The sequence below is a fragment of the Tenrec ecaudatus genome, chromosome 14, assembly GCF_050624435.1.
Source record: "Tenrec ecaudatus isolate mTenEca1 chromosome 14, mTenEca1.hap1, whole genome shotgun sequence".
Taxonomy (NCBI): domain Eukaryota; kingdom Metazoa; phylum Chordata; class Mammalia; order Afrosoricida; family Tenrecidae; genus Tenrec; species Tenrec ecaudatus.
Window position 1 is genome coordinate 40360901 of NC_134543.1, and position 24141 is coordinate 40385041.

Here is a 24141-nt window from a genome sequence, read left to right on the forward strand (position 1 = left end):
TGGGTACCATGAGGGTAGGGGGAAGGTGTGAGAAGGGGGAAGCTACTGCTTGAAGTATAACCCCACCCCACCCCAGGGGGACGAACAACAGAAATGTGGGTGAAGGGAGACAGTTGATGGTGTAAGATATGAAATTAATTTATAAATTTTTTTTAAATGCTAGTTGTCACTGACTTTTACTGATGGCCACCCAACGTGTACGTACATACGTCAGAGTGGAACTATGCTCCCACGGTGTTCGCTGTCTGAGTTTCCAGAAGTAGCTCACCGGAGGCCCTTCTGGGTAAGGTCAGACACTGACCTTTGGGTGAGCAGCTGAGTGGACTAACCATTGGCTTGCACCATCCAGGGGACTTCAATTTAGCCATAATGGTAGATTCAGAATGAGGAACATTGTGTCTTTTGGATTATGAAGCAGCTCTGTTCTCAATGAAAGATGCTCGCTCAGAAGGCCAAAACGAACGTCAAAACCTGACAAACGGACTACTTCTTTACTAGTCTCCTGGATAAATGGTCAGATCTATTCTAAGTAGTCACATAAAAGCCAAGAAGTAGCAGCAGAAACTATTCGAATGAGATGAGCCTTTTTTTTTTTTACTTTACTTTTATTATTTTAAGCTTAATTATTCCCGAGGATGTGTTTGCTTTTCCCGTTTCTTCCAGATCTTTCCCTTCTGGGCCACCTCCTCATCTGGTTTCAGAACAGTGTGTTCCTTTACAGTGAGGGTCATTTCAACGCGGCAGGGGAGCTCACGGATGGATTGATCCGAACACGAGCTCTCTAAGTCCGGCGGCGCATCCTGGGGGCTTTGTTCACCTGGATGTGCCCGATGACCAGAGAATCCATACCTAAACCCTTCTGTTCAGCATTACCTTTTGCATTTTTAAGCCTGTGCAGCAAAAATTCAGCCCTCTTTTTGGGCCACCCACCCTGGACCCAACCCCACTGGTTGACCTGGGCACACCTGCCAACTCTACCATGGTTGCCTCAGGAGGGCACACACTGCTCCTGCAGTGACACCTTTCAAGTGTCTGGTGGCTTTCCAGAAACGCACACCCTCGATGGCCTGGGCAGTTTCACGGATATTCTCAAACTGGACCCCGAGATTCGACCTTCTTGATTTGCATAATTTTGTGGGGTTTTCTGGGCCAAGTGAGTTGGGAACCATTTTGGCAGATCACCTCAGGCCACTAGGGAAGAGAAGATGCGCTTTTTAAGAGCGTTCTGGAATTCAGCGGTTCACGGTCATACTTCTAATACCATCATTGGAAAAGGAATTAAACTTGCTAACACATAGTAGACTTGTATAAACGACTGCATCTAAGTAGTTTACTTCAAAGACAGTGACTTAGTTAGTAGATGTGGCATGTGCCGGATTAGAGCGTTACTTGAGAGGACCGTGTGGTCAGGGCTAAGTCCGGCGTGCTCTGGACCCTGATGACGGTTTTCTGTATCATGGAAGAAAGTCTCCCGGACTGCTTCACCGTCTCTTCCAGTTCCAGAGGTTGCAGCGTATGTGGGTTGAACAGATACCGGGGCTCTCCCAAGATGCCAACTCTGCGAAAAGAATAGCTGGTTCAGCTGAAGCAACGAGACTCAAGAAAAAGGGGGGTGCAGACAGGGGCCTTCAAAAAGTCTGTAGAAAAAGAATCATCCTGACTAGGGGGCACTGAGTGTACGTCGATGGTGGTGTGGTGGTGGAATAACTTGGGAACGGTTATCAGGACTGGTTGCACAACACGAAGAGCATCATCAATGGCTCTGAATTCTACACGTGGAAGTTGTGGAACTGGAGAAGGTTTTGCTGTGCTTCTGTCTGCCGCAATTAGAAAGAAGCACATGAGTAGCAATGAGCTCAAGGAAGAAGAAATGTTCTAGAATTCAATGTGATGGTAAGTGGACAACTCTTCTTGCTATGATTCAATTACTGAATTAGATGGCATGTGGATGAGGTGCTAATGAAACTGTTGAAACGAAAAAAGAAAATTAAAATCTTTCGATACCATTGTTTCCCCATGAACTCTTTGAAGCCTCCTTGTATGCATACCAAAGCTGTGTGTACTACACGGCTTTGCATGTTTCCATGAGCCCCGACTAGTCTTACATACGGGCCTTATTAAGACCCCTAACAAGGATGAGTTTTACCAACAGGAAACTTCAGTCTTCGAAAGTCTGTCTCCCCTCCTCCAAACTAGGGGAGTTTGGAGCCCAGCAGAGCTTTCTGGCAGGAACTGTCTAGTCTAAGTAGGTATACGTAGAGACCCGTGGAGAGGTGCAGGGCCCAGGGCGGGAGACAGGCATTTTCCCCTTTGTCTGACTTTATGACAGAGCAGGACAACGGATGCCCCAGCCCCCTCTCCCTTCCCCCTCCCCCCCAAAAAACAAACCACCTGGGCCCTGCCGGTAAGCCTAGGACGTGACCCTCAGTGCTCTTCTGTTCTCCTCAAGTCACTCACACAGGCATCGCCACCGAGTCCAGGTTCTCCATGTACTTTTGGATCAGGCAGGGGGGTCTGATGCCTGCGTGGTAATACTTCTTCTCGAAGATGCTCTGAGCCTTTTCTCTGGGGGAGGGCAGCAGCGTGGACATGACGGGAGAGCGCATGTTAATGGCTTTTTTAATCGCTGGGCGCTTCGCCATCATTCTCCTGTTGGGGGGTTGGGGTGATCGTTAGGTTACGCCATATTTAGGGTCTGTTCTTCCAGGAAGGCCCTTGAGCTGAGGAAAGCATCCCAGGGCCACACCTGAACTGCACGAAAGTCATGCGCTTCTTCTCGCCGCCCGATTCTTCATCCTCGCGCTTGCGCCGCGGAATGTTGAACATGTTGGAGCGAAAGAGTCTCCCGATTTCTTCTTCGATCTCCGTCAGGTGTTGCCGTCGGAAGACAATCCAGGCGATGTAGGTACAGAACGTGAAAAAGGACTAGAATGGAAGAGAGGCCAAAATCACAAGCCACGGCCAGGCCAGGAACAACTCCCCGCTGTTCGTAGAACCCCAGGTGCCCTCAGCTGGTGCCAGCTCAGCGGCAACCCAATGGGTCTCAGGGCCATGACCTTTCAGAAGCAGACCGCCAGGCCTTTCTTCCGAGGCTCCTCTGGGTGAGTCTGAACGGCCAACCTTCCCCTCAATGGTCATGTACTTGGCTGCTTGCGCCACCCAGAGACTCCATCATAGGACACTGCTAAGAAGACCCAAACCCACATGGCTGATTTCTCAGGCTGCCCGAGAAGCTGGCGGAGGGGGGGTGGGTAGCGGAGGGTATCCCACGTGAACTCATCTTCGCAGAAGGAAAATCAGGCCGAAAATCTACGGGGCTGGCATGTACCTGCTCCACACCATTTTAGAAAGGGCGCGCACCCCAAATAAATGGCTGGCAAATGGCTTTACCACATTTGATGTCTCCTGTCAAAGAGGAACGCCCCAGGGCAGAGCCGACTCACCTCGAAGAATTTCCAGTCTTTTTGTGTGTCTGAGATTTTCTCCCTGCGATAGAACAAACCACAAGTACTGTCTGGGCGGGAAGTTCCGTCTTCTGGCGAGCTAGACAAGCTAGAAGCTAGACAAGCTAGAAGCTAGACAAGCGTGGCTCCCACACGCCCCCTGTGCAGTCGCCACCCCACCACGATGTCAAGGACATAAAGGCTATCAAGAGTCTCAGGGCTTTCCTCTTTCCCAGGTACTCAAATCATTAGCTACTCAATCCGAAAACTCCGCATAAACAAGTCAGAGGAAATGTGGTGTGAGCCTGGGAGGGTGGAAAGGTGACCACAAAGTCGGTGTGTGAAGAACAACCTCGGGGATAAGTCTAACAGGAAGAAAAGAAGCCCACAGGGAGGTGGAAGGAGGTAGAGATGGAGGAGCTAATGAGAAGCACACCACCACCACCACCAAGGCTCTGAAACGATCGTGATGACAGTACCACTCTTCCTGATGTGACTGAACTACTGCATCGTATGATCTGCGGGTTACGTGCCAACAGAGAAAAGAAACCTCACACAAATGTATGGCTACGAGATGCCAGAAGAAAACTGGCAAAGGGCCAGGTCTTGTGATCAATAATCTGGGAACAGTGTACACCCGTCCTTCGGACTGAGGGCTGGAGCTTTGAGCCTTCTCTCTTAAAAGGCGTGAGGTTCTTGCAACACCACTTCCATGTTAAAGACACCGCTTGGCACACTCAGTGACCTTGGCCTCCACTCCCCACCAGACGCCATTCTGATTCAGATGCCCAGCCTTAAAGGGAGTGAGCATACCCTCCTCCGAGGTTGTGAGACTGTAAAACAGTACAGCCACCGGTGGGGAGAGTTTGGCGGATTCTCAAAAGGTGAAGCAGATACCATGTGATCCAGCAGCTCCACTCGTAGGCCTCCAGTCACGAGAGCTGAAAGCAGGAACACAGAGACGCTTGTGTGGCGACACTCCTTGTAGCGAGCTTCACTGGAGCCCCAAAGGAGAAAGCGCTGAAATGGCACCTCAACAGATGAATGGTTTACGCAGCCGAGCCAAGAGGAACCAAGCACAGAGCATGCTTCAAGACGAACCTTGGCGAGGGCCATGGATGACGCTAGTCAGTCATGCTGCGTGAGCGCGTGTGTGAGGAATGCCTAGAACAGGCAAATGCACAGATCCAAGAGGACGAGTTGCTACCGGGCGTTGTGCGGGAGGAGGGATGCGAGAAAGAGCCGGTGCTGAGGAGACGCTGAACTTCTGTTAAGGGTGTGTGCTGATATCAGGTTAAGAGTGAGGATCTGATGAATATAATGTCAACTATATAGGTGAAGGCTGTTGGGCTATCAACTCATTTGCTACGTATCTACATGCGCCCCACTATAAAACTGAGAAAAGAGGCATCAACCAGGTGTGGCTTGAGGGGGCGGGCACCTGCAGTCATCATGGGGACAAAAGCCAGGCGTTCCAGGTTTTGGTTCTGCTTTTGCTGGTCTTCTTTGAAGTCCCAGAACCATACCTCTTCAAAAACATCCGAAGGCTCATCGTCTGGAGAAGATGACCACACCCTTCGGGACGGACCTCGTCTTCTCACAGGGACACCACGGTCTGGGTCTCCACACTGGCCCGCCTCAGTGGGACCACATGTGGCGATGGACAGCCATGCCGGTCGGCAAAGGTTTAGACGTTCTACATCCTACCAATGAGGGCTGTAGTTAGCTTTGTTTGCACTATAACTTTGTTGTTCTGGTTACGTGCTGTCAAGTCGATGCTGACTCATAGCGACCTAAACACTGTCCGGTCCTGGGCCATCCTCCCAATTGCTCTTACGCTTGAGCCCACTGTTACAGCCTCTGTGTCCGTGCATCGTGTAGAAGGTCTTCCTCTTTTTCACTGCCTTCTAGTTTACCAAGCACTATGTTCTTTTCCTGATAGGTCCAAAGTACTTGAGAGGGAGTCTCACACCATCCTCTCTAGCCAAGGATTTCATCTTTGTCTTTGATTTCTGAGAGATAGCCTCTCAAACCTTGGGTTCCTCCTCTCTCCTCCCTCACACCCCCAAGTGACTAGAGTCTGCTATCCTGAGGACTCCGGACCACACCTGAGAGTTTACGTTAATGAAGTGACCTTGGATAAGGGTTAGCTAAGCCAGAAAGATCCACCGTGTGATTTCAGCCAAGCCTCAGGGGAGCTGGTCTAGAGGCTGAGAGTTTAATCACAAGGCCCACAGCTGTCCAGGCAATTCCAACTCACAGAGACCCTATAGGGCAGAGTAGAACAGATCCACAGGTTTTCTAGAACTGTAAAGCTTGGCAGAAGCCTTATCTTCCTCTCATTGGGCAGCTGGGGCGTGAGAGCTGGTGACATTTCTGTTAGCTGCCCAACACTGACGCCACAAGGCCACCTGGGTGCTATTTAACCACCCGGGCAATGAGTACAAGGATCATGCCCCAGAAAAGATCAGGACACTGGGTCCCATGAGGTTCCCAATTGAGGACAGGCATCAAAGCCTGGGGAGGAGGGCCCGGCCCGTGGGACACGGAGGTCCTGAGCCGGGAATCTCCCAGCTCTTGCCCTGTGGCTCTCCTCTTTATGCTGCTCCTGATTGGTAGCCCTCTGGCAGTCCTGACGTGATCATGGGAAGGCTAGTGCTCTCGCGGGCCTTGTGTCATTCTAGTGAACGTCAAGCCTGAGGGAGCAGTGGAAGCCAGCAGGTCAGAGGTCAGAGGGGGCCTGGGGAACCTCTGGAGCTTACAGCTGGCATTCTGAGGGCATCGAGGGAGCCATGAATGGGTAGGCAGCAGGTCAGGAGTAAGGTTGGGTGAGACTCTCTCAGCTTATACCTAGTGTCTGAAGTCTTGGGCGGAGTTGGCAGTCTGAAGGATGGCGCTCGTTACCTGGTGAGAGCTGACCTTGCTCTGCTGGTTAGGTCAGAGAAACAGCACTGCATTTAGAGCTGGTATCAGAATAGGCTTGAATCGATGGACTCATTTACAAGCAGAGTCCAAAGGAGGCGGAAAAGTCGATCTCGTGGCAAATCCAGGCCTTTTTTGGTGGCTTGTTCTGATGCTTTCCCATTCCTTCCTGCTACCTTAGGCCCTCATCAAGAGGAGGAAGGTACATTGCAATCTTAGTTATTTCTAAAAGGCATGCAAAGCTTTCTAAGGTGACCAGACATCCCGCTTTTGGCAGGACAGTCCCGATTTTTAACAATTTGTCCCGCATCCCATGGCGTTTTTGAAAAGTCCCGAGTTTTGGAAAGAATGCACGACAAGCCAGGGTATATGGTTTTCGGCTGCCATGTGGCTATTTCGCCAGGATATGAGTTTTATCAATGGGGTCCTGCTTTACCAATGTTAAAATTTGGTCACCTTAAAAAGCCCCTCCCAAGGGGACGAATAACAGAAAAGTGGGTGAGGGGGTGATAGAGGATGATGTAAGATATGGAAAAAATAATCTATAGTTTATCAAGGTTTTGTGAGGGAGGGTGGGCGGGGCAGGGAGGGGGAAGAAATTGGTAGCTGATATCAGGGGCTCAAGTGGGAAGAGAATGCTTTGAAAATGATGATGGCGGCATATGTGCAAATGTACTTGACACATTGGAGGAATGTATGGATTGTGAAAAGAAATGTAAGAACCCAATAAAAGTACTTAATAATAATTTTTTTAAAGTGTCCACGGCCAATCAATGAAGACAAAATGGGTACATAAGAGATGTGGTGAAGAAAACTGATGGTGCTTGGCTATCAAAAGATAAAGTGTCTGGGGTCTTAAAGGCTTGAAGATTAAAGAGTGACTATTTAGTTGAGAAGCAATAAAACCCACATGGAAGAAGCACACCAGCCTGTGTGAATATGAGGTGTCAATGGGATCAGGTATCAGGCATCAAAGACCCAGAACAAAAAATCAAATAAATGTGAAGGAGGGGGAAGGTGGAGTGCAGACCCAAAGCCCATCTGTAGACAATCGGACATCCTCTTGCAGAAGGGTCACAAGGAAGAGATGAGTGAGTGAGGGTACAGTATAGCACCAATAAAACATATAACTTTCCCCTAGTTCTTTAATGCTTTTTCTCTCTTACCTTACAATTCTACCTTACAAATCAAGCTAGGTCAGAGATTGTACACTGGTACAGATAAGAGCTGGAAATACAGGGAATCCAGAACAGATTAACCCCTCAGGACCAATAACGAGAGTAGTGATACCAGGAGGGGAAGGGGAAGGTGGGAGGAATCAATCACAAGGATCGAAATATAACCCCCTCCCAGGGGGACGGACAACAGAAAAACGGTGAAGGGAGACAGCAATCGGTATACGATATGAAAAAAATTTTATAAATTATCAAGGGATCATGAGGGAGGAAAGGGGGAAATGAGCTGATCCCAAGGGCTCAAGTAGAAAGAAAATGTTTTGAAAATAATGATGGCCACATAAGTACAAATGTGCTTGACACGATGGATGGATGTCTGGACTGATCAGAGCTGTAAGAGCCCCCAATACAATGATTTAAAAACAAAAAAGCGAGGACGGTAAGACTGTCTCACATCCTTTGGACGTGTTATCAGGAAGAACCGGTGCCTGGAACAGGCCATCAAGCTTGGCAACAATGGGCTTGAATACATCAAGCAGTGACCGTGAGCATGGTGCACGACCGGACACTGTTTAATTCTGTATCTAAGGCTGCTGACTCGATGGCGCCTAACAACGGCAAGAAAAAACATGATTGGAAAGCTGGATATTAGTAAGAAAACAAGCATACCGATTCATAGGTCATACGATGTGTTGTGACAGATTTCGAAATGATCAAAGACTTTGGCATTTGACTGTCACGACCCCCAGAAAGCAGAAGAACGTGGGCGTTGGGCCAAGCGACGAGGCAGGAAAGAATGCCGCGCGCACTCACTTTCCACAGCACATGTGATGCTTGTCAGGCATCCCCAGGCCGAGCACGAGGATGCAATACTTCTGTGCCAAGTATTTCTGTGCTGCGTCTAACTTACTCAAAACCAATTCCATCTCTTTTTTCTCTACAAGAGCCCTGAAAAGAAGAACGACAATTTGGATTAATTTTGGAAAATGCCCATATCAATTAGTGAAAAGCTACGATCATAAGCTATATTTTTCAAATGCAAAGGAGTCAGCGGATCTCACTCCTTATTTAATTTGTGCTATGATGTAGGAAGGCCCTCAGATCCCCTGATGGTTATTATTGTACTTCATATCTCAAGTTTGTGGTCCAGTTTCACTTTTTCTTTATAGATCATCTATATTTTATGCTTTGTATCCTTAATTTTACACACTTTGGACATGTTGTCAAGGGAGACTAGTCCCTGAGTAGGTCATCATGCTTGGTAAGGCAGAGGGGCAGCGAGTAAGAGGCGGGCCCTCGATGAGATGGACTGACACCGTGTTCCACCAATGGGATGAGGCACTGGAACAATTGTGAGGGCGACACAGAACCGGGAGTGTTTCGTTGTTTTGCACAGGGATGGAATCAACTTGATGGTACCCCGCAGCAGCAGCATCCTTACCTTAATTTTATGTACCGAAAAGCAAAAACTAGGCCCGCTGCCATCAAGTGAATTCTGACTCACCGTGGCCCTAGGTAGGATTTATGAGACCATAAGGTCTTCAGAACAGAAAGCCTCTTTCTCCCCCAGACATTGAACCACTGACCTTGTTGTTAGCAGCCCAACGTGTAACCCACTGCATCACCAATGCAAGTTTCCTGATGCACAGGTATCGCTAATTTACATTGAGTAAGTCAACTGTAAATGACCTACAGCAATTGCCGGGGGCATTTAGCAGCTTGTTTGTCTGTATTTTGGTAAAACAATGACACAGACAGTTACACTACAGTTTCCCCTGGATTCCCAACATTACTCCTGAATTGGGGTACTCTGTTGAGCCTGGAGCTCTGGTGACAGACGGATTACGCATTGAGTTGCTAACCACAAGTCCAGAAGTTTGAATTCACCAGCTGCTCCACAGGAGAAAGATGAGGCTGTCTGCTCCTGTAAAGATTTACAGTCTTGGAAACCCTTGGGCGTTCTGTTCTGCCCTAAGGAGTTTCCGTGAGTCAGAATCAACTCAATGCTAGGGGGCTGGGGGGCTCTAATCTCAGCCCTGGTATTGACTATTTACTAATCTCTAGCCCAACAACTAACCTCTCTGTGCCTTCGTTTCCTTACCTGGCAAATAGGCATAAGATTTCTTCTTCTGGAGTTAAGAGCCTTTAAGAATGTAAAATACCTTATGGGTCTTGGGCACGCTTCTACCTCGCTTTCTCTTCTCCTGCCATAAGCTCCATGCCTCCGTCCCAGGGGCACTTGCTGCGTGCCCAGCACCAGGTGAAGACGGTAAGTATCCTCACTTGAATCTGCGCAGCAGGCCAGTTTCACTGAGACCAAGCCTTTTCTTCCTTAGGGCAGAATTTTGTGCAGATACTTCATCATAGTTAAGTTCGCCAGAAAACAAGTAACAGACGAATCATCGGAATGCGGGTCACACAAAATTGGCAAGTTTTTTCCCCTGTGTTTGGAATTGTACTATTGTAGAATCAATCTTTCATTTTAAGGTTTGGACTGGTTTGGGTTTTGCCATCCTGTAATCGTGCCCAGTTTTAAGAGTCTTCCTTCTCTGTTATCTGTCTTTCAATCAATTAAGAATGGCAACAATTCGCAATACCCCTCTGAGAGAGAGAGCACTCTACAAAAGCTCCAAGTCCCACCCAGGTCTCGAACATTCCTACCTGGGGATGGTGAGAGTTCCCAAGCCCTAAGCATCCCCTCCCTTGCTTGCTGCCGTAGAGCCACGTCTGCTCCCTGGCCGCAGAGCTGTGAGAAGCAGCCCTCAAATACCACTGCTGCCGCATGTTGTCATGGCGTCACCACAGCCGCAGTGTGTGGGCTGCTTATTCATGTATTTTTGGTTCTTTACAAAATTGCTGCCTAGATCCCTGTCTCCAGCCATGGAATGTTTTCAAACTGCTGGACGGTGCATCAGCGTGGTCCATTGTTGAGCACAGAGTGCAACAACACATTCATGACTACCTGGCCTGCCTAACCACCGAGTCACTGAGGTGGTTCCACACGTACGGAGGAAGGCAGCTTGGCCACCTGCAAAGCTCCGTGGCTCGTGCAAGGTCATGGAGCCTGAGAGGCATTGTCTGGCTCTTGACTCTCACTTCCCAGAGTCTTCCTGGCCCAGGGTCTGTAGTTCTGAGCCCCCTCTGCCTCAAGCAGCTAAATTCTTCTGGGTGATTTAGCATGCCATTTTGGTCATCTGGTCATTGTTTTTTCATCCTTAGTTGCTGATGTTTTGCTTTGGTCCTCCATGATAGTGACGCTTTTAGCAAGAAATGGATAAGCACAGCGGTGGGGTAAGCAGGACACAAAAGGACACGTGTTGTCTGGGGCCCCTTTGGTGACCTACTGAGAAGAGGCCAATTCAGAGATGTAGAAAGTAGATGAGAGGTTACTGGAGATTAAGGGCAGCTATTGCTTAATGGGAACAGAGTTCCTAGCCACACTGATGAAAGACTTTGGAAGCAGATACTGAAGGTCGCATAGAGCCTGTGCACCTAATTAATACCACTGAGCTGTACACTGAAAAATGATTAAAACTGCAAATTTTGTGTTATATATATATAAAACAATAAAAAATCACTTTGTAAGCATAGAAAGCACACAGACAACATCTAAATTTGTGCTGTACAATCCACCAACCACTGAGTACCTGAAATGTGGCTAGTCCAAACTGATATGCACTTTAAGCTAAAATAGACATCAGATTTCAAAGACTTGCTATAAAAAAAGTAAAATATCTTACTGATAACTTCCTAATATGGATGACAGAAGCAAGCCTGGTGGCGTAATGGGTTACGAGTTGGGTGGTTAACTGAAAGGTCAGCAGTCTGAAACTACAGGCTACCCTACGAGAGAAAAATGAGTCTCTCTGCTCCCCAAAGGTTTGCAGTCAGAAACCCCCCAGGGTGATTCGACTGTCCTATAAGAATACTCAGAATTGAAAGACAGCAGGTGTGGTTGAAAATTGATTACATGGAGACAATGGGATAAATAAAATATATATTTAAAATTAATTCACCTGTATCTTCAAGGTTTTCTTAAGTATGGCTACTAGAAAATTGGAATGATACCTATATGGTTATCATTACAATTCTTTTGGGCAGTGATGGTCTATAAAATCCCATCTGAAGCCCAGTGAGCTTTTAAAATCCAGCAAATTCCTCCCATGGAAAATGGTTAAGTATACAAGTTTTTAAAATATCTATAACTTATTTACTCTTGACAAAAAGTTCATTTTCATGGCAACAAATGTACAAATGTGCTTGACACAATGGATGGATGTATGGATTGTGATTTGAGTTGTATGAGCCCCCAATAAAATGATTAAATAATTTTTTTAAAGTTCATTTTCATTTAGAAGGTGATAAAACTATAAAGCACCTACAGAATCTTACTTACACCATGTAGCTTTTGGGGCTTTTTTCCAGTGAGATTTTCTCTAAAAAATGAGATAAATAGTATAATAATGCCATGAGGAAATTGTCAAGGTTCTTATTCCTATGGGGAGATAAAAAACAAAAAGGAATTAGTACTACAACATATTTCAAATACAAGGTTTCTCATAAAAATATATATGGACCCAGGGCATAAGAATGAGTGCAAACACATTATTTCTATCACAACTCACATTTAAAGTCCCATGTACTATACTGGCGGCTTTGGGTAAACAAAACTATTTTGGGAAGTCAAGCATTACATTTTTTCAGTTTCAGCTTTTAAAACAGTTTTAGTACTTGCATCATTTCATGTCGCTTGAAGATATAAAAGTGAAGGTGTGGAGTCTAGCCTGTCCATCAAGTCACAGCCTGATGGTGCCTCCTCATAGGCCTGGCCTTCTATAAGGAGGGTCCTGGGAAGCTCCCCCTCTCTGCCTTCACCTTCCTGCTGGCGGGACACTCTGAGACCTGCCAGACCCCTGGAGATGCATCTACCACCATTGGATCCACAAGACTTTGCACCCACCGGCCTCTGATATTCCTGTATTCTGCATCATTGCATGTGGCTGCGTGAATATCAAGAGCACTAGTATCAGACTTATGGGCTTCAGTTGGACCAGGCAGGAATGTTTTCTCAATATATAACTACTTCTTGATATAAAGCTCTTTCTTATACATATATGAGTGTGGTAGTTACATAATTTCATGTCAACTTGATAAATAAGTGAAGAGGTGGAGCTGAGCCTGTCAATCAGGTCACAGCCTGATGATGCCTCCTTGTGGGCATGGCCTTCTCATGAGGATTCTGGGAACTTCCTCTCTCCTCCTACTGACAAGCCACATGGAGACTTGCGGAGATCCGAAAGGAGGTCCCTCTCTCTGCTTCACTTTCCTGTTGAAAAGCCATACTCAAAAGAGCTGGGGGAGCCACATGGAGAGCCACACCAGCACTGAGATGTTTTCACCACCACTGGTTCCACAAGACTTTCCACCCACCAGCCTGTGATCTTCCTGAATTTTGCATTGCTACGTGTGTGTGTGAGTCTGAAGAGGGTGTTATGGACTAGTAATAGATTTATGGGCTAATCTTGGACGTATGGACTTGGCTAGGATGGTCTATTAATATGCAATTGCTCTTTGATGTAAAGCTCGTTCTTACACATTTATGAATGTCGTGGATTTGTTTCTCTTGTCAACCCGGCCTAACACAATTAGTTTCCATTTTAACAACACTTTTAGTAAACAAAGGTAATATATGTCCACGATTTTAAAAGTGTGCAGTGACATATCAAGTTCTCTCTCATCTTTTGCCCTCATCCTACTCCCAGGCAGTAAGAGTTAAGAGTTGGATATATAAAAAGGTAACCACCCTGGAAGTGCAATGGTTGACGTGTTGGGCTGCAAACCAACAGGCTAGTGATTTGAGCCCACCAGGTGCTCTGTGGAAGAAAGCAGACCAGTTCTGCTTCTGTAAAGATTTCCAGCCCCAGAAAACCCTCGGCAGTTCTACTGTCGTGTCCGGTGGCTATCCGTCAGAATCAACTTGACAGCAATCATTTGGCTTTTAGTCTGGTAGTTTACACATGGCCAGCTCTTCTGGGTCGTCTCGGTGATGTGTCATCCAAGGCTCATTCCTCAACCAAGCCGGGATTTATTCTGGGTGCTTACATACAGATCACCGACGGTTATAAACATTGTTTGCTCTGAAATGTTGCAGTTACTCTGCTTAATGCTGTTGGTCTCAAGGCATTATTAGTATTTCAAGATATTAATATGAGGATAGCCAATAGAACAAAAATCCAGTCGTTTATAGATTACAGACGAACAGTGAGGCCAAGAGCAAAGGCTATATACATGACCATGAGTTAGACATGTCACAGAAACACCAGTGGCCACTGAGTCAGTCCTAACGCCCGGGGACCCCACGTGTGCCAGAGTAGAATTGTGATCCACGGCATTCTCAATAGCTGGTTCTTGTCAGAAGCAGATTATCAGGCCCCTCCAACCTTTGGATGAGCAACCAACCATTAGCCATTTGCATCAGCTGGGAACACTGTTCAAATGTACAAATCTTAAGGATTAAGAAAATAATGATAGACCATTGCCTAACATATTGGTTCTATCAATACTTATAATAATTTTTTTAATTGACAAGGGAGCATTTGGCATACATCCTTCCTTTAAAAGCATGTCGCCCACACACCTGCATGGCCCGATGCATGCACACACAACTTAGAGACATCTGTGGGTCACAGACAGGACCAGGCTGTAGACACAGTTCTTCACGATTTGCTTTGTCGCTGATCTACATATCACGGGCCTTTTTCTATGCTGCTGCTTAGGGATTTCTCTCACGATTTTAAACAACAGAACATGGTATTTTAGATCTCATTGTTTACATAAGTATTATAGCCCTGGGGGTGCAGTGATTAAACATTGGACTGCTAACCACAAGGTCAACAGTTCAAAACCACCTGCAGCTCCTTGGGAGAAAGACAAGGCTTTCTCTGCTCATAGTTACAGACTCGGAAACCCACAGGGGCAGTGTTACTCTGTCCTATAGGGTCACTAGGAGTCGGGCTCAACTCAAGCTGAGGGGACTCAGTGGGAGCCAAGAGCTTCGGGAACCCCATTCTCACTGAGCATTCACTAAGTGCTGCAGGTCAAGTGAGGCTCTGTCCATGCACAGCCCTAAGCAGAAGATAGGACTGCTTCCCCAGTGTTGTAGCTGAGGAAACTGAGGCCTAGGAAAGTCAAGTAACTTTCCCACACTCACCCCCAAGTACTTCCTGAGGTTGCCAAACACAGCTCAAGAAACCTTGCCTCCAGGAAATGGAAGTGCCCCTAAACTGTTCTCAAGCACAGCGGAGTCCCTAAGGCGCTCTGATAACATGGTCTTCACATGCCTGGCCCTGGGCGTTTGGGGGGCTGGTGTGGGGGAGCTCCCTAACTTGGGCTGCTTCTCCCCGATTCGTTGTGCTCAGTTTTTGAGAGCCAGCCTTGTGTCCTTTCTCCAAAGGTCAGGTTTGCCGTCACCCATCCGATGGAAATGGCTCAGGCTACAGGACCAGCAGTCTAACACGGTCTCCTAAGCAACACGTACTTCATGAACGTGGTGAAAGAACAGAGCCGCCGCAGCTCGGTCTCTTGTAGCAGAAGCAGAGCAACATCTGAAAGGAGAGAAGACGGATCGTTGGAAGGGGGACAGAGATCTGCCTTCGAGGGTCACCCCAGCCAACACTGAGGATGTGCAGCCAGGTGACTCACATTTAACATCATCCAGCGTCACGTAGCCCTGCTGACCCCGCTTCTCTAAGGCTTTGGCTAACTTCTCGTCTCTTGCAGCAAACCTTTTCTCTGCCAACCTGTTTTGGAGGAGAACAGTCTCCAGCAGTGTTTGGAGAGACAGAGTTGCATGCGATCTATCCTAACGGGCAGGAAGCAAGAATGAAAGGCTCAGCTGCTAGCTGAAAGGTTGGAAGTTTGAACCTACGGAATGGCTCCGAGGGAGAAAGCTCTGGTGACCAGCTCCCATAAGGAGTTCAAATCCAAACTCACTGCCCTCGGGTCCATGCGGACTCGTAGCCACCCTGAAAGCCAGGGTAGACCTGCCCCTGTGGGTTCCTTACCGGAGTGGAGAGCCCCGTCTGTCTTCTGAGGAGCGCTGGTGGTTCCGAACTGCTGACTTACAGTTAGCCGCTGTGTCTAACCACTCTGCCTCTAGGGCTCCTTCCCATAAAGAATGCAGCCCAACGGGGCAGACATTCTCGGTCACATGGGGTCACAAGGATGGCACCCAACAAGAGCAGGGATGGCTGTGTCAAGCGTGGGCTTCACGGAAAATCACTTTGGACTATATTTTATTGACTATCGTTAGTATGTTAGGGGTGGGAGGGACGCGCACTGCCTGATGGAAAGCGTCTGTGCCAATTGCATCTAAAACGGGTCATTTAAATCATCCGTTTGGGGTGCAGCGCTACCCTTTTCAGATTTAAAAGGGGGAAAAAGTTGCAAAGCTGCTGATTTTCAAATTAGCCTAGGGACCCAATTACTGGAATGTTGGTCACTCTGTCGGTCTGCAGTGGCACAGGGTCTTTCCTGAGTGGACCCGGGAGGGCGGGGCGTTTGCAGGCCGGTGGGTCCAGCGCGCAGGGAGCCAGCGCCGCTGAGCCGTCACCTTACCTGTCTGCCGCCGTGCCGTCGCTTTCTGCAAAGTGCACCGATTTGCCCTTCTTGCTTTTCTCCTTGATTTCCACTGGTGTGAAACTGAGATTCAAATGAGAGGATTACAAACTTAATCTTTGCTGGGGCGGAAATGGTTAGTTCCTCTCAGCGGGGTCAGCCCAGGGCTGAGCAAGTTCTAGTGGGCAGCCTGAAGAACACTGGAAGCCCCGCAGGGTTCATGTACAAACACACGGGCAGCCTAGAAAGGACTCCAGGAAACTGCACGCAAAACGTCTCCACCGGGAACAGTGGCAGTGACTTTGGAAAAAAACACAAAACTCAAGATCTGTTTGGAAGGAACTTTTGCTTTATTGAGTGCTGAGTGAGCGCCAAGCGTGTTCAGCATGATCACATTGAATCTCCACATGACCTCTGGGAGGGAAATATTGATATTTTCCCCCAACGATTAAAGCTTAGGAAGAGAACGAAGAACTTGACCAGGATCACTGAACGTGTGGCAAAGGCAGAATAGTGTCCAGAGTCCCCTGCAGCAGAGCCCTGGGGTTAACCACCAGGCAACCCTGCCTCGTGTGCAGCCATCTCGGTTTTCACTGCTGTGGGCTTTCCTAAAGACGTGATGGTGGCAAGGCCCTTTCCTTAACCCCGGGCACCGTAAACGCTCCATCATCATGCAAACATTACCAGGCAGCTAAGGAAACACAGGAAGCAGCACATCCATGCGGACACCCTGCAGCAGCGTGTCGGGCTTTTCTCTGACTCTGAAAGTAAGACAGTGTCTGCTCAGAACCAACACACACACTCCCCGGATCTCAGCAAATGCTACCCGGGAAACTGAGGAAAGCCTTTGAAAACCCAGCAGGGGGGTGGTCCTCCCCATGGAGAGTCTTTTCTGGGAGAAGAGTGGCTCCTGCCAGATGCACTGGTTTCCTAATCCGTTGGGATGGGCAGGGCAGGGGGGGGAGGCATTTTTCTTTTCCTGTCTGAAACAATGCATGTTGAGAATATAACCTAGACACTTCAGCTCTGCCCAAAGTTCTCTGTCACTCTGCTAAGCCGAGTATAGATGTTGTAATAGCAGGGTGGATTACCCAATAAGCAAGATAAGCATAGGCTTACTCATGCCTACTTACTACCCAATAAGCCCAGTCCACTTAAGCACAAGTAAGCCCACGCTTACCTTGCTTACTGGGTAATCCAGCACTGAGTACTGAGTATAAGACACGCACTCAGCCCACTGAAAGGGTCTCTCTAGGGACAGCTATCAATCATCCAGATGCTCCATAACTTGTTTCCAGCACAACAGATTGACACGAATTCCCTGACAGATCTCTGGGATTTCTGTTATCCCACAAAGAAATCATCTGAAAGAAATGCCTCCCAACAGAAGTAACAAAATTCTTCAATTTGGCAGCTTCTTTGACCTGGAGATTTTGGTGAAACCTAGCAATCTGCAGGTTGTAGAATAAGTTAACTCCTAGACGCATGTACAAAATATCACCTCGAGGTAATTCTTTTTTTCTTTCGGTGGTTGGGGGGTTGCTTTTCCACTTTTCCTTTTTTTGAGACCTCTGGCACCAAGTCAGCCACTGGTGGACTTCTCAGCTTCTATTCTAGTCTCTATTTTCTGAGGAATTGCTTGCCTTTCCCTTTCCTTTGGTCCCACCTCTCTCCCCAGACTCATCTGTCAGCATTATGTTTAGCACACTCACTTCCCTGCATTCCCAGTCTGGCAGCACAGAGGTGGGAGGAGGAACAACAATGCATGAAATTCCAAAGCCTTCACCAAGAAAAGCTCCTGGAAGGAACAAGCGATTAAAACGAGGTAGCAAGATATACAAAAGCCAACTGCTTTCCTGTCTACCCAAACCCACTGCCATCAAGTCAATTCTGATTCAGGACAGTGATTTTATATAGGGTCATACAGAAGGACTTCTCTTTAGGGTTTCCAAGACTGTCAATCTTTTCAGGTGCAGACAGACTCATCTTTCTCCCACGGAGCAGCTGGTGAGTTTTAATTGCCAATCTTGTGGTTAGCAACCCAACACCCAACCCATTACCACCAGGGCTCCTTCCTCTATTCCAAAATCAAGCCAAACTCACTGCCATCCAGCGGATTCTGACTAGTAGCAATGCAATATAGCATTTCCAGGGTTACAAAACTTCAAGCCTTGAGTTGCAGTAGTGAAGGATTCTGTGAGCAGTACAGTAAATGATGCAGGAAGTATCAAAAGAAGATGGAAGGAATTCACAGTCACTGGACCGAAAACAACTGGTTGGCATTCAACCTTTTGTTCAAAAGGTAGCATACAATCAAGAACCAATGACACTGAAGGAAGAAGTCCAAGATGCACTGAGGGCCATTAGCGAAAGCTAAAGCAGTTCCAGGAATTGATGGGATGCCAACTGCTGATGGAATATTCCAACAAGCTGAGGAAGCACTAGAAGAACTCACTCATTATGCCAAGTGGCTGCAACAATGGCCTCAGACATAACAACACTTGTGAGGATGGCACAGGCTGGGCAGGGTTTCGCTCTGTTGCACACGGGGTCGCTATGAGTTGGAACCGACTCGATGCTGCGCAGATAATCTGAGGAGAAGCTGGGCTGTACCTAGAACACTGCATCAGGACTGGAGGAAGACTCATTAACCACCTGGGATACGCAGATGGCAAATCTTGCTCGTTGAGAGTAAAGAGACATTGAAGCACTTACTGATAAAGATCTTGGGCAAATCTGCTGTACAGGCACTTTTAAGGTGCTTAAGAGCAAAAATGTCACCACTCTGGGGACTATGATATACCTGACCCAAGCCATGCTATTTTCTTTCTCGTTTTGTATCATAGTTTTATCGATGTACACTTCACATAGCATACAGTGTAATCTTCCAATCATACTGAGAAGAGTTGTACAAGCATCACCACAATCAATTTCCGAACATTTTCTTCGCGCACCTATCGATGTTAGCTCCCCATGTCCCCCAACCTCCCCTGCCATGCCCCTAGGCCTGTGGTTCTCAACCGTCCTGATGCCACCACCCTTTAATATAGTTCACTATAGTTGTTTTCATTACTACTTCATAACTGTAATTTTGCTGCTGTTATAAATCAGGCAACCCCTATGAAAAGGTTGTTTGACACACCCCCAAATGGGTCGCGACCCACAGGTTGAGAACCGCTGTCCTAAGCAATTATCAATCCACTTCCTTTCTCTGCCACTCCAATTACCCTCTATCCTGGATTTCATTTATGAAAAATCATACAAAACACAAAAAGAAAGCAATCAAACAAAAAACTAACTACAACGACTAGACAAAACAAAACCTCAATCAAAAAGAAAGCAGAGACCGGAGGCCTACATGCCGCCGCCGCCGCCATGTCTCTCGTGATCCCCGAGAAGTTCCAGCACGTCTTGCAAGTCCTCAACACCAACATCGATGGGCGGCGGAAAATAGCCTTTGCCATCACGGCCATTAAGGGTGTGGGGCGAAGATACGCCCATGTGGTGTTGAGGAAAGCAGACATGGACCTCACCAAGAGAGCAGGAGAGCTCACGGAAGATGAGGTGGAGCGAGTGATCACCATCATGCAGAACCCACGGCAGTACAAGATTCCAGACTGGTTCCTGAACCGACAGAAAGACGTGAAGGACGGTAAATACAGCCAGGTCCTGGCCAACGGTCTGGACAACAAGCTCCGCAAAGACCTGGAGAGGCTGAAAAAGATCCGTGCCCACAGAGGGCTGTGCCACTTCTGGGGCCTTCGAGTTCGAGGCCAGCCAGCACACCAAGACCACTGGCCGCTGTGGCCGAACTGTTGGTGTGTCCAAGAAGAAATAAGGACTATCAACATTGTCTGTTAATAGTTTATACACACACACACAAAAAAAAGAAAGCAGAAAATATTCAAAACTGCAACAACTTTAGAACAGGTCAAAGATAAAATGATAAGGTATTACGTTTTAACCTAACTACACATCTGCCATAGTTGACTTTACACTGTTCTCTGCCTGGTGGGGACCCTGCAAATGGATGTAGTGCCATGTTACTTTCAATAGCCTCCTATGCATGTGAAAGCAGAATCATGAGTATGAAAAACCAAAGAAAAGTTGATACCTTTACATTATGATGCAGGCAAAGAATATTGGCTGTGTCGTGCACCGCCCAAAGAACAAACTGGTCTGTCTGGGAAGGAGGAGCCACAAGGCTCCGTAGATGTAAACACGGTGAGAGTTCATTACCTGTACTTTTAACATTTTATCAGGAGGCAAAGGTGCCTGGAGAAGGACATCAAGAGGGTCCGCAAACAGGAAGATTTGAGAAGGATGGCTTGACACAGTGGCTGCAAAAATGAGCTCCAGCCTAGCACTGGTGGAGAGCATGATGCAGGAACGGGCAGTTGCCCTGTTTCTTCCCCAGGGTTGCTATGAGTCGGAATCCACTCAGTGTCACCTAACCACTGCGAAATCCGTTTGAAAAACACTGCCCAAATTAGCTTCATTTACACGTAAACTCAACAAGGGAAAGAAGTATGGTCTATTTTTCATCATAGAAAGACTGAGGAGAATCAATCGCAATGATCTCCATATAACCCCCTCCCAGGGGAACAAACAATAGAAAAGTGGGTGAAGGGAGACAGCGGTTGGTATAAGACATGAAAAAAATTATAAATTATCAAGGGTTCATGAAGGAGGGAGGGCGGGAGCGAGGGGGAAATGAACTGATACCAAGGGCTCACATAGAAAGAAACTGTTTTGGAAAAGATGGCAACAAGTGTACAAATGTGCCGGACACAATGGATGGATGGAGGTATTGTGATAAGAGCAGTATGAGCCCCCAATAAAATGATTGTTTAAAAAAAAAATGATGATGGCAACATATGTACAAATGTGATAAGAGCTGTAAAAGCCCCCAATAAAAGGATTTTTTTTAAAGGACAGGCTATGAAAAAGAGAAAATGTCGATCCTTAAAAACATATTCCAATAGTCTCTTGTATCCTAACATAGATTTTTACCCCGTGAGTAACTTGTTAACTAAACCCAGAGCTCGCTCTCTCTCGCTCTCTCTCTCCATCATCTGAAACACCAAGATGATGTCTCTGGAGCTGCGTCACTGAATCTTCAGTGGCATCTGAGAGGATGGAACCTGCAGTGACCGCGCGGAAACGACGGGTTCCTCAGAAATACCGAAACAAATATTCTAAGGAGCACAACTGTTTGGTTTTGAGTCGAACATACTATCAAACCATTGTTTATGTGTAAAGACATCATGTTTATAATGTAATTAAAAATGACACCTCTTTAGCTAACTCTTTTCTTGGGTTTCAGCCCATTTGTTCCACAGCCTAAGAGCCGTATCCATGTGAACGAGTCATAGCAAGCACTGCCCTGGCGCTGCCTTTTTATTCGGTACCCTGAAGCCTAAGTAACCCCAGTCAGCTCATCACACAAGCCCGATACCTAAGGGTCAAACCCAGACACCTCCTCCTTCCTCTCCCTTCACATCCAGGACCACAAGGTGTCAATCCTACCCAAGCATCTGTCCATTTCATCTCTTAAATATCTTTTGTAAGCCTTGTACCCTTCTCTCTTTCCCTAGCAGCACTGATTTGGTTCTCTGATTTTTATCTCTATAACTATCTAAAACCCTCATCCAATTAGCCTTCTAATTGGTCCCCGGCTTCTGGGCTTGTTCTGCTTACTTTTCACTGGTTGATGTTTGAAGAATGTCCACACTAAATGCATAGGTGTGCTATATTATAATTACGCATCCCTATCACCCTAGCTGCTAATGAACATAACACATGTACCTTAGGGGGAAAGACTGCTCTCGGAGGAAACTCAGAACTATACTGGAATAAAGAAGAGCTGTTCGCTAGCATTAAACCGAGACTAACCTGCTCAGGAGCAATAAGTAATGTCCACTGTTTACAGGGGGCTTCTATGTCTATTACCCCGTTTGCCCTTTATTGTCCCCTTCCACTACCCCTTTCCTTACTGCTCCCTGTACATGCTATAAAGCATGTACACATGGTTGTTCGATTAGTACTTATTCCAGGGAGAGCGGAATTAAGTGTTCCCCTAAGATATGAACTGGGGTGTGATTGGATCCCTCTAGCATCACCCTATGGACTGGAGCTGAACTTCAGAGAACACGGGCTGATGATGGTGTATACCATTCTATCCATCCCTGTTCTAATTATGCTGTAAGAAACAGATGTCTGTTGCTCTTGCTATTAGAAGGGACTGGTCTCTGTGTGGCTCCCACTGGTCTTTCATTAAGAAATTGTGCATATAGAGGCATTAAAGCCTACTTTGTGATGTTTCAGGGCATGAAGATGAGTAAAACAGTCTTTATGGTTGAGAGGTTTAAGGTTTCGTAGGAAAGGAGTCCTGGCGGTGCAATGGTTAAACGCTCGGGTGCTAACCAAAAGCTTGGCAGTTCAAAGGGACCCAGTGACTCCGCAGGAGAGAAACTGGCCCTCTGCTTCTGTAAAGAGTACAGCCTAGGAAACCCCATCAGGTAGCTCTACTCAGTCTTACAAGGTGGCTGTGAGTTGGAGCCAACTCAATGGCGTGCAAAAGCAACATGGTCCAACAGAGGGGGCCACTGTACATTGCAGACTGGGTTTGGGCCAGATTTGGTACTGATCACACCCTTACTTCCCAGTTTTCTGGAAGATTGGCCTAACTTCAGAATATCCTACCAGAAAGAAGCTAGAAAATTAAGAGTTTTCTCTTGAGGCTATTAACATATGCTTGGTTGTATTCAGTTAGCTATATAAAGGGTATAATTTCTTTTTTTGTGGGGGTGTGAGGGGACAGGGAGACTTCTTTTGTTTTGTTTTATTAAATCATTTCATTGGGGGCTTGTACAACTCTTATCACAATCCATACATACATCCATTGTGTCAAGCACATTTGTATGTTTGTTGCCCTCATCGTTCTCAAAACATTTGCTTTCTACTTGAGCCCTTGACATCAGCGCCTCGATTTGTCTTTTGCAGTCTCTCTAGCAGATTGCCTGTGACGCCTCACACTGGGGTGTATTGCTTGCTCAGTGGTAACAGGTTTCTTTGTCGTTTGTGGAGAGGTTTTCTGGGTGGGGAGTAGGTGTTTCTTTCACTCTTATTTCTTTAACATATGAATACTGACTGCAGTCTCTCTAGTCTTTTGAGTTGTTCGCATTATTTTTGACCCCAAGCAGACAATCCTTTTTATACAACATGAAGCTGTTTTGTGAAAAATTTACCTTCTGAATTCAAGAGTTCTGGTGTCATCCTTCCAGTACCACATCCCTAACCGCAATCCCATATGCTGTAAAATGAAATGACAGCGGATTACAAGTCCAGTTTACAAACCCGAGTCCCAAAGAACCTTTAATACAAGTTCCCACTAGTTGCTCTTAAATTCTATTCAACGGAGTTGGGGAAATTGAAAGTGTTTTGATTTTCAACTTGAAGCCAAGATGTTATCCGATTGTACGTGGCTCAAGGACCCTCAGAGGCCAGCATCTGCGAGCTGGGCACATACAATAATCAGCTGAAGCCGACGGCAGGTGCAGCTTTAACTTGCCCACTGGGCAGGACTGGGAGGAGTCCTGGTGTCACAGTGCTTACACACGCTAGCCCGCCTGCGGCTCTGAAGGCCAAGGCTGCGGCAGAGGCAATCTGCTTCCATAACAGATTTGAAGAGTTCTACGTGATCGCAGGATAACCAGCGGATTGGGAGGTTTCTTCTGGGAGGAGAGAGGGTTTAATTAGAAGGCGCCAGTTCTACCACTAACTCCGGCCCTCTGGGGAAGTTGTTACTGGTGTTCAGTGCCATCGAGGCAGTTCCGACTCATAGCGACCTTACGCACAAGAGGAGGAAACCCCGTGGGGTCCCGGGCTGACCTCCACACGGTGACCTTGGCGTCCATCAAGGCAGCCACCGCGTCAGTCCATCCCACTGTCGGCCCTCCTCTTTGCCCCCACTTTCTATTTTA

At 47.1% G+C, this 24141-nt stretch overlaps 1 protein-coding gene and 1 pseudogene across 1 annotated transcript; one reads left to right on the plus strand and one right to left on the minus strand.

Moving 5' to 3' along the window:
• Positions 1-835: 835 nt before the first annotated feature.
• On the minus strand, positions 836-16826 carry PPP1R36 (protein phosphatase 1 regulatory subunit 36). The gene is made up of 10 exons (XM_075532196.1): positions 16810-16826; positions 16157-16240; positions 15242-15339; positions 15078-15144; positions 11937-12035; positions 8354-8488; positions 3444-3486; positions 2747-2925; positions 2458-2649; positions 836-1558 (listed from the first exon to the last, which is right to left on the minus strand). The coding sequence occupies exons 1-10, from the start codon at positions 16824-16826 to the stop codon at positions 1378-1380; spliced, it is 1095 nt and encodes a 364-aa protein (XP_075388311.1). The 3' UTR covers positions 836-1377.
• Positions 16827-19526: 2700 nt separating this feature from the next.
• Positions 19527-19994, plus strand: LOC142425456 (small ribosomal subunit protein uS13-like; annotated as a pseudogene).
• Positions 19995-24141: the final 4147 nt, after the last annotated feature.